Source organism: Aythya marila (genome assembly GCF_965140915.1).
Source record: "Aythya marila genome assembly, contig: HAP1_HAP1_SCAFFOLD_158, whole genome shotgun sequence".
NCBI lineage: Eukaryota > Metazoa > Chordata > Aves > Anseriformes > Anatidae > Aythya > Aythya marila.
In genome coordinates, this window is record NW_028136675.1 from 970,283 (window position 1) to 981,373 (window position 11,091).

The following is an 11,091-nucleotide window of genomic DNA, read 5'->3' on the forward strand; positions in this document are numbered from 1 at the left end:
GTCTGAATAATGCATTATCTCTTCTCATTTTATTGCTTATTAGACAGTATTGCCATTCACACATTTTGCTCCAACAACGAGTAAGTCAAATGGCAAAAAGGCTGGAAAATAGTTCTGAAAAACACCAGTTTAATCAGGGATAGTTCGCCAGTCTTGAGCCTGAAAAATGCCACATCTCCAAATCCAGTCTTTTTTTCAAACTCTGTTCCTTATCCCCAAAGAATTACGAAATAGTGACAAAGGGAGTCCTAAAGGTCTGAACACCAGTGCATTTGAAAGCCTGAGACATGAGCACTACAGTCTGTCTGGGCAGACCTATTCTCCCATGTGGAGCCTATGGTTCAGTTAACAGGACTCCAACCATCTGCAAGAAAGTACATGAGAACATCAAGCCCTTAATTATTCTCCACTACCGCAGTACATTTATATTCTGAAATCAAACTTAGAGCTTCATTTTCTGCTGACATTTAAGTGTGGAAATTAATCACTTGGGATTGTAATTCTACATATGATGCTAGGGGAAATTATAATAACATCCAAAGTACCACATCTTTAGTTGCATTTTGGTTTAGACATGTTAGATAATGCTTAATGAAGCATTTTACATCCAATTTCAGCTTTACAGCTGTGGTGGTTTTACTGTGCTGGGCAGCTAAACCCCACAACCGCTCTCTCACTCCCCCTCCTTTAGATAAGGAGGGGGAGAAGTAAAGCAAAGAACAACTCACGGGTTGAGATAAGGATAATTTAATTAAAGGGAAATAATTATAATAATTAAATAAAGACTACCATGAACTAAACAATTTAACTAAGGGGAAAATAAAAGGGAAAGGGGAAAAGGGAGGAAAACAAACAAACAAAATAAATGAAAGCTATATGGAAGTGCAGAGGAAAGAAATTACTCTCTACTTCCCACAAATGAGCGATGATTGACCACGTCCTTGAAGCAAGGCCTCAACGCACGCAGCCGGTGTTCGAGAGGAGGACCGACGTCTTCTCAACGAGAGCCCACCCCTCCCCTCTTCTTCCTGTTTCCACCTTTTATTGCTGAGTGTGACACCACATGGTATGGAATATCCCTTTGATTGGTTTAGGTCAGCTGCCCTAGTGATGTTTCTCTCCTCACTTTTTTGCCCACCCCCTAGGAGGGTTAGAGAAAGGCCCAACGCTGTGCCACTGCTGCTCAGCAGTAGACACAACACTGGTGTGATAACACTGCTGTTCCAGCTACAAGTACAGAGTACGGCACTGTATGGGCTGCTGCCGGGAAAGTTAACATTCCAGCCAGACCCAGTACAACTTCCACCCCTTATTCCATAACATTTGTGTCACACTCAGATCCCCATACTTTAGCATACAAGCATTCTCATCATTATCCCTTGTCCTTTAACAGGACAAGGATTTAACAGGACAGGATTAATAGGCAGATGTATCTTTTCATTCCATAGGTCTTTCTTGGAAAATGTTCATAAGAACTGTTGATGATTAGGTCTTCATCTGCCAAAGTGGCCACTCAAGGCAGGCGGAGTTGGATGTCTGGACACCAGCACCAGCTTAGTTCAAGTCCTTGTTGCACTGCCCGGCTCCTTGCAAAGTTGACCTGTCGTTGATCCTACAGCATCTTCCTACAACATATAACTTAGATTATAGATTAGTTTTCTCTCAATGTCAAATCTCCTTGAGGCACACACTTGATATCCCCATTCTTTTGCATGACCCACCAGGTATACCCTGGTCCTTGGGCGAAGACAATCCCACGAGTGGGTTTGCCTTTTCCCGAGGCAGGAGCAACCCACACTGCCTTCCCCATCCACCTTCCTATATGCACTACGGGAACCTTAGCTCCTTTCACAGTGTGTAGGGGTTTTGTTTCGGCAGGACCAGCACGGCTGTCAGACCCCCTATTGTTAACTAGCCAAGTGGCTTCTGGTAGATTTGTGTCCCATTGTTTCCACGTCCCAGCACCTAATGCTCGTAACATAGTCTTTAACAGTCCATTGTACCTCTCAACCTTCCCAGAGGCTTGTGGGTGGTAAGGGATGTGGTACACCCACTCAATACCATGCCTCTTTGCCCAGGAGGTAACAAGATTGTTTCGGAAATGACTCCCATTGTCAGACTCAATTCTCTCTGGTGTACCATGACGCCACAATACTTGTCTTTCCAGGCCCAAGATAGTGTTTCGGGCTGTGGCATGGTTTACAGGGTATGTTTCCAGCCACCCAGTAGTTGCTTCTACCATGGTGAGTATGTACCGTTTGCCTTGGCGAGTTTTTGGGAGTGGTCCGATATAGTCAATTTGCCAGGCCTCACCATATTGAAACCCTAACCATCTCCCCCTGTTCCAGGGAGATTTTACCTTCATGGCTTTCTTGATTGCAGCACAGGTCTCACACTCATGGGTAACCTGTGTGATGGCCTCAATGGTCAAGTCCACCCCTCGATCACGAGCCCATCTGTAAGTGGCATCTCTCCCCAGATGTCCTGATGTTTCATGGGCCCATCGAGCTACAAACAGCTCACCCTTACGTTCCCAGTCTAAGTCCACCTGAGCCACTTCAATTTTCGAAGCTCGATCCACTTCTTTGTTGTTCTGATGTTCCAGGCCATCGGATCCACACAGTCCAATAAATCCGGTTATCCCTCTCCTCTACCTGGCCAGAGGCAGGGCCCCTCTAGTCCTGGCTGGAGCGTCTGCCACTTAATTCTTGCAAATGCACAAATTCTGGCAAATGAGAGGTAGAGGTCCCTTCATCGTGGTCAAGAATAACATCAGCTCTTCTACTGCCTCTGGGGTACTGCCCAATAGAAACTGGAGCAGCATTTCTCTTAGGAGCCCCTCTTCTTGCTGCTGTATTTCCTTTCAGTTCACGTACCCGAGCAGCTAGGGTTGAAGTAGGTACACCATCCCATTTCCTCATATCTTCCCCATGGTCACGCAGATAAAACCACAAAGTGCCACGTGGTGTACGTCTTGGGTACTCTCTCTCTTGAGCAGGCGAATGCTGATTCTTAGTGGCTGAAGTATCACTCTGTCTAGATGAGGGGGAATATACTTTCTCCACAAGCTTGTCAAGTCCTTTAGACAATTTCTCCACAGCTGAGACACAGGACTGTAGCGGAGCAGAGAGATTGTCTTCATATTTTTGAAGTTGGCAGGAGACATCATACATTGTTGGTCCCATCCCCTCATCCCAGTGAATTGCTGCCAGGGTACTGGCATGTGCTGCTGGTGCACTCCGCACAAATTTACGCCACATGGATGTTGTGCACTGGACTTCATCGGGATCTTGAGGTGTCTGGGCATTGTCCAAATCACTATAAATCATCTCCCGCACAGCTAATTCCCGCAGATGTTGGAGACCTTTATCCACAGTGGTCCACTTGCCTATGTGATATACAATATCTTCCTTATGGGGATATCTTTCTTTGATAGCTGCCAGGAGTCGTCTCCAGAGGCTGAGGGCCTGTGCTCCTCTCCCGATTACTTTGTCGATTACCCTTTCTCTAGAGAGGGATCCCAGCTGCTTGGCTTCATTGCCTTCTAATTGTAGGCTACTGGCCCCAGCATCCCAGCATCGGAGCAGCCAAGTGAGGATGTGTTCACCTGGGCGTCGACCATAATCCTTTCGTATTTCTCGCATCTCACTCAGGGATAAGGATCGAGTGATTTCTGATTCCTTTATGATTTCCGTCTCGTCTTCCTGCTGTTTTTGTGATGGCTCTGCTTTAGAGGTACCTGCCAATTCCCCTTCTCCCTCCTTCTTAGGAGAGCCTTCTTCCCTTACTAAACGAGCTGACCTCCGTTTCCATTGTTTTGACTTGACTATGGGGGCGACTGATACCATAGTTGGTTGGTCCTCTGGGTCAGCCACAGCATGTGTTACTTGGTCATCAGATTCAGAGACTTCCTCCCTCTCTTCAAGTTGCTGGATGATGTTAAACAGTGTTTGATAGGAATAAACCAGGACCCAGCACAATGCTGCAAGCTGTTGTTCTCCGGCATTATCAGGATCAGGACATACAACTCTCAAACATTCTACCAAGTTTTTAGGATTTAGCACTTGCTCAGGGGTGAAGTTCAAAACTATTGGAGGAGACACTCGTGACAGGTATCTGCTAACATCATCCCACACACCGTGCCACTCACCACGAGACTGTTTCGGGACAGATTCCCAAATAAGTTTTTTAAACAATTGACTAATCTTAGAGAGAAAATGAAACCTGTTATTCAGAATTAGAAATAGCAATACATGGGTTACAGATGGATCTTCAAAATACTCCCAAACTGTTGTAATTAGCCCACTGTGAAAGAAGGGAAAGGTACCATTCCTGATATTATTAATAAACTGGTGTCCAGATGAGAAAAGGAAGGCAGTGTAGTTCTGAATATTCTCTGAAAGATAGTTTCCATGGGACCCAAATGATAACAGCGCAGAGCCTGAATTCCAGAGTAAAACCAAGGTCAGTGCTTGGCAGCACAACGAATTAAAAAAAGTGAACACAGATTGTAGCACTTGGTCGGATCGGATATATAGGAGAAAGGAGAATATGACACGAATTGCATGACATATGAACAAAGCCATTATTATTAACAGGGCAAGGAACATGGTTACTAGCAAGCAAGTGTGTTAGTTGTATGCGTTTAATCAATTCTATTGTTATCTCAACCCTTCGAGCCCCACGTTGGGCGCCAAAAAGGACTGTGGTGGTTTTACTGTGCTGGGCAGCTAAACCCCACAACCGCTCTCTCACTCCCCCTCCTTTAGATAAGGAGGGGGAGAAGTAAAGCAAAGAACAACTCACGGGTTGAGATAAGGATAATTTAATTAAAGGGAAATAATTATAATAATTAAATAAAGACTACCATGAACTAAACAATTTAACTAAGGGGAAAATAAAAGGGAAAGGGGAAAAGGGAGGAAAACAAACAAACAAAATAAATGAAAGCTATATGGAAGTGCAGAGGAAAGAAATTACTCTCTACTTCCCACAAATGAGCGATGATTGACCACGTCCTTGAAGCAAGGCCTCAACGCACGCAGCCGGTGTTCGAGAGGAGGACCGACGTCTTCTCAACGAGAGCCCACCCCTCCCCTCTTCTTCCTGTTTCCACCTTTTATTGCTGAGTGTGACACCACATGGTATGGAATATCCCTTTGATTGGTTTAGGTCAGCTGCCCTAGTGATGTTTCTCTCCTCACTTTTTTGCCCACCCCCTAGGAGGGTTAGAGAAAGGCCCAACGCTGTGCCACTGCTGCTCAGCAGTAGACACAACACTGGTGTGATAACACTGCTGTTCCAGCTACAAGTACAGAGTACGGCACTGTATGGGCTGCTGCCGGGAAAGTTAACATTCCAGCCAGACCCAGTACAACAGCACACACTCTTCCTACTAAAAATTTCTTAGAGTGAGTGCTTAAGGGCCGCTTAAAATCAGATACACGTCTAAAATAGAAAACATAATATATAATTTTATTGTATGATAGAGAGTTCATGCAACTCTTTTGCATATTTGGTGCAGTATTCATGGCAATAACTGCAGGTGGTAAAATATAGTAGGTGGAGATCAAGTAGCATGTGTGCATTGTAACATTATAGGTTCCAGAATTTTGATATATGACTCAAATAAATACAATAAACAAAATATTTATTTAATAAAATGCACCTGAATGCTATTTCCATTAATGAATGATAATGTGCTATAGAGCTTTCTAATAGTCTAAAATATAAACTTTATTCAAGACACATAGGCTGACGCATTCTGGAAGTCCTTAGACACAGAGGAGTACCATTTGTCAATAAATCAATCTTGTGTGTTTGAGGGAGTGTGATGTAATCAATATTCCAGGCCTCTCCATATTTATATTTCAGGCATCGTTCTCCATTCCAAAGAGGCTTTGACTGTTTGGCTTGCGTGATTACAGCGCATGTTTCAAAGTCCTGAATAACCTGTGCTATATTGTCCATATAGCTATATGGTCAGGTCCACCCCTCGATCACAAGCCCACCTGTATGTTGTATCTCTACCCTGATGGCCTGACGTGTCATGGGCCCATCAGGCTATAAATAATTCGCCTTTATTTTGCCAGTCCAGGTCCACCTGAACCACTTCAATCTTAGCAGCTGTAGTGGGTTTACGTGGCAAGGTTTCGGTAGCAGGGGGCCATAGGGGTGGTTTCTGCGAGAAAGATCTAGAAGCTGCCCCATGTTTGGGAAAGGCCCCATTGTTTTCCAGAGCTGAGCCAATAAGCGATGTTGTTTTGCGCCTCTGTGAGAGCATATTTAAGACAGGGAAAAAAAACGCTGCGCCACACAGCAGCCGGGAGAGTGAAGGGAGTGAGAAAACAGCCTTGCAGGTGCCAAGGTCAGTGTATAAGGAGGGGGAGAGGTGCTCCAGGCGCCGGAGCAGAAGTCCCCTGCGGCCTGTGGTGAGGCCCATGGTGAAGCAGGATGTCCCCCTGCAGCCCATGGAGTACCACGGTAGAGCAGGGTTCCACGCTGCAGCCCGTGGAGGAGACCACGGTGGGGCAGGTGGCCCTGCACCAACGGAGGCTGCCGCCTGTGGAAGACCCCTGCTGGAGCAGACTCCGGGCCGGACCTGTATCCCATGGAGAGGAGCCCACGCAGGAGCAGGTGACCCGGCAGGAGCTGCTGCCCGTAGGGGAGCCAGGTTGGAGCAGTTTTCTCCTGAGGGATGGACCCCGTGGTACGGACCCATATCTGGAGCAGTTCTGGAAGAGCTGCTGCCTGTGGGAAGCTCACGCTGGATCAGTTCATCAAGGACTGCATCCCGTGGGTGGGACCCCACAGCACAGGGGACGAGAGTGACCGAGAAGGAGCGGCAGAGAAGAAGTGCTGTAGACTGACCATAACCCCCATTTGCCTGTTCCCCTGCGCCACTCGGGGGGAGGAGGTGGAAGAGGGTGGATGGGGGGGATAGGTGCTTTTGTTTTTTTTCTTTTTTCCTTTGTTTTCTCACTTCTCTCGCTTGTTAGTAATAGGCAATAAATCTTACTATCTCCTTATGCCGAGTCTGTTTTGCCCGTTACAATAATTACTGAGTGATTTTCTCATCCTTGTCTCAACCCTTGAGCCCTTTTCACATATTTTCTCCCCATTCCTCTTTGAGGAGGGGGAGTGAGAGAGCGGCTGTGGTGGAGCTCAGCTGCCCACTCGAGCGGAACCACGACAGGGCTTGACATGGATGTTTTCCTAGTAAGTGTTGCAGCAGCACAGCCTTGCCTGAACCCCTCTCACCTCTTCCAGATCTTTCCTTTCTGTTAGCCAAGTCCCTCTTGTCTCCCCCAAATTTCCCACCTTTATTCACATAGATTTTCCCTGGCCTCCCCAAATGTGTCACCCTGTTGGGGGCAGCTTCCTGAAAACCTTTGTGACCTCAGAGGCTCTGCCTCCCTGCTGTTGTCCAGCCAGGGGCTGGGACAGAAGTGACCTCACAGCCAGCATCCACAAGGGTCACAAGGAGCTGTTGTGCTCAGGAAGCCTCTTTCTAGTCCACCCAGGAGCACCAGATGCATGCTGTTCACAGTCCCTCAGGTACTCTGCCTGTGAACCAGCTCATGCTTCAGAAGGCCTTCTACATGTCCAGGCTCACGTTTCCTCATGCAGCCTTTAGCAACTACATTGCATCCTGTGGTGGTTTTACTCAGGTGGGCAGCCGAGCTCCACCACAACCGCTCTCTCACTCCCCCGCTCCTCAAAGAGGAAGGGGGAGAAAATACAACACAGAGAACTTGAGGTTTGAGATGAGAAAGGTTTAATTAAAGGGAAAGGGAATGGGGAGGAAAAACAGAGACAAAAGAAACAATCAGTCCGCGCGGAAGCACAGAGAGAGAAAAAATTATTCTCTACTTCCCATCAGTGAGCGGTGTTCGGCCATGTCCTGGGAAGCAGGGCCTCAAACGCGTAGTGGTTGTTCAGGAGGAACAGCCCCCTCCCCCACGAGAGCCCCCCCTTTTATTGCTGAGTGTGACATCAGGTGTTATGGAATATCCCTTTGGTTGGTTTAGGTCAGCTGCCCCGGCAATGTCCCCTCCCCATCACTTGCCCACCCCCAGCCTGCTGGCTCTTGGGGGCTTGGAAGGAGTCCTGATGCTGTGCCAGCACTACGCAGCAATAGACACAACACTGGAGTGATATCAGTGCTGTTCCAGCTACGAGTGCAGAGTACAGCACTGTGCGGGCTGCTGCAGGGAAAAGGTGACTCCAGCTCAGACAGACCTAACACACATCCTAAAGGAAATGCCCACCCATGTGTGGAAAAATGATTCAAGAACTTTATATATACTTTGGGAAAACATATATTTTAGGAAAATTCTGCAGAGAAGGAGTTGATGTGACAGTTATGATGACTAGGATTGCTTTATTCAGATGGTATTCTAGGGGACCGTACCTCCAATGGGAAGTGAACTTTAGACTCTCTCTGTCCCACTGGAATTCATGGCTGGCTCCGTTAGGGAACAGCTTATGGCACTTGGGCTCATTCAGGTTCATCTCAACACACCCACACCGGATGCAGTCTCATATGGACAAGGGAAACATGGACTCCTGATGTAGTCATTTAGTGTCCATATCCAAAGGAAGAAACTATCTGTGTGAGCTGGGGCGAGAGCCCAGTGCTGGGAATGGTGTTTGCAAGGGGCTGCTCTTGGACCATTGGCCTGAGGCAGCATCTGCCAGGGTGTCCAGAGAACAAGGTCCAAGAACAGCCCCTGCTCTGCTGGTCCTCCCTGACTCTCCCAGGAAGACAGCCTTTCATGCTGTGGATACAGGCCGGTGAAGTCAAAATCTCATGGGTGCTGGGCACCAACAGGCAGGAATGGAATCATCCCTCCCTGCCTAAAATATGATCCTGGGACTCCTCTCTTATCTGCCTGAGCCCACAGAGAAACAAGCAAAGGCAGGAACCTCTTTCAAGTCCGTTTCTTTGAAATATCCATGAGAGCATCTTTGGGAGAAGAGCTGGGCTTTCAGGCACTGCCCTGAGCAGATCCCCTTTTATACTGGAGATGCTGGTATGGAGCCAGCTGTGTTAGAGAAGTGTCCCTGGCCTCTCCTTGCCTGTAGACACAGGACTGCCCGCAGCAGCACGATGAGCAAGTAACAAGTGCAATCAGTCCTCGCAGCAACACAAGAGCTCCATAGGAGAGTGTGGGAGGTGAAATGGAGAGCTGATTTGGACAGACCAAGCCCTGGGGCTCCCTGGCATTGCTGCTATGCCAGGACTTTTTTTCCCCTCAACCTCTGCACACAGCCAAGTACCACCACCTATCTCTGAGGAAGCATCTCAGGCAAGCAAGACACTGCAGGAACCATCATTTTATTTAAATACACATTCAATATTTAATTGCCCATTAAATACACCTCTTTTATACCAAGTCTCAGAGTCACATGAGACATTCAGTAGTGAACTGGAGGGGGAAGAAAAAGGATTTTTTTTAAAAAAAAATATATCACTACATAATTAAAGCAAAAAGCAAAAAAAAAAAACAAAAAAAAAAAACACAAGATCTTCCTTGGCCTTTAATGAGTTACATTATGAGTGATATGCAATGGACATGCAGTTATTTGCTTCTCAAAAACCTCCAGTCATCACTTTCCACACTGCATCCTTCAGCTCCTGGTTCCTCATGCTGTAGATGAGGGGGTTCACTACTGGAGGCACCACCGAGTACAGAACTGCCAGCAAAAGATTCAGGGATGAGGAGGACATGGAGGGGGGCTTCAGGTAAGCAAATGTGGCAGTGCTTATGAACAGAGAGACCACAGCCAGGTGAGGTAGGCATGTGGAAAAGGCTTTGTGCCGTCCCTGTTGTGAGGGGATCCTCAGCACAGCTCTGAAGATCTGCACATAGGACAGCACAAGGAAAAGAAAACAACCAAATAATAAACAGACACTAATCACAAGAAGCCCAACTTCTCTGAGGTAGGCAACTGAGCAGGAGAGCCTGAGGATCTGGGGGATTTCACAGAAGAACTGGTCCAGGGCATTGCCTTGGCAGAGGGGAAGGGAAAAGGTATTGGCAGTGTGCAGCACAGCATAGAGAAAAGTACTGCCCCAGGCAGCTGCTGCCATCTTGACACAAGTCCTGCTGTTCATTATTGTCGCGTAGTGCAGGGGTTTGCAGATGGCAATGTAGCGGTCATAAGCCATGATGGTGAGTAGGTAAAATTCTGCTGTGACAAAGACAACAAAGAAAAAGACCTGGGTAGCACAGCCTGCATAGGAAATGGCCCTGATGTCCCAGAGGGAGTTGGCCATGGCTTTGGGGACAGTGGTGGTAATAGTGCCCAGGTCAAGGAGGGCGAGGTTGAGGAGGAAGAAGTACATGGGGGTGTGGAGGTGGTGGTTGCAGGCTACAGCTGTGAGGATGAGGCCGTTGCCCAGGAGGGCAGCCAGGTAGATGCCCAGGAAGAGCCCAAAATGCAGGAGCTGCAGCTCTCGTGTGTCTGCAAATGGCAGGAGGAGGAACTCAGTGGGGAAGCTGCTGTTGGACATTTGCTGCCTCTGGGTATGGATGCCTTTCCCTGGAGGAAAAATAGAGTCACAGTAGTGAGACTTGTCTGAGCAAAACTGCTACTGTGTTTCAGAGATTCCTCCTCAACAAGTTATACTGTGTCTTCCTTATGAGCTCTGTTTTATTCTCTCTGAGGTGCCTCAATGTCCAGAAAGATCCTCTGTGGGCTCAGCAGAAGTCACTATTGCCCTACTAGATCCGGTGAAGAGTGCTGGGATGAATCTGTGGTGCCCAGTGGCCAGAGGCACCTCTATTTTCAGGTTCCATGCAGGACATCCAGCAATCCAATGAGGAACACTAAAGGTGGTGTTGGTGTTCTCTGTAAGGAGAGAGGTGTGAAGAGAAATTCTGAGGCTCTTCACCGACCTACAGTTCTCTTTCAGTGTCATGCTCTGAAAGCCTCAGTGAAGGACACAGCCTGACAACTCCAGTATCATGCCCCATGACTCTCCTTCAAGGCAGGTAAAAGAAATGAGAAACACCAGAGATTTCCTTCCCATCAGTTAGTGCATGTGCTGGTCTTTCCTTTTGTTCTCGCCTAAGGTTGCCCCTG

General features: G+C 47.5%; 1 protein-coding gene across 1 annotated transcript; it reads right to left on the reverse strand.

The window, feature by feature from the left end:
• Nucleotides 1–9,595: 9,595 nt before the first annotated feature.
• LOC309891573 (olfactory receptor 14C36-like) lies at nt 9,596–10,519 on the reverse strand (the record flags this gene model as incomplete). Its single annotated transcript, XM_082785929.1, has 1 exon — nt 9,596–10,519. The coding sequence occupies one exon, from the start codon at nt 10,517–10,519 to the stop codon at nt 9,596–9,598; it is 924 nt and encodes a 307-aa protein (XP_082642055.1).
• Nucleotides 10,520–11,091: the final 572 nt, after the last annotated feature.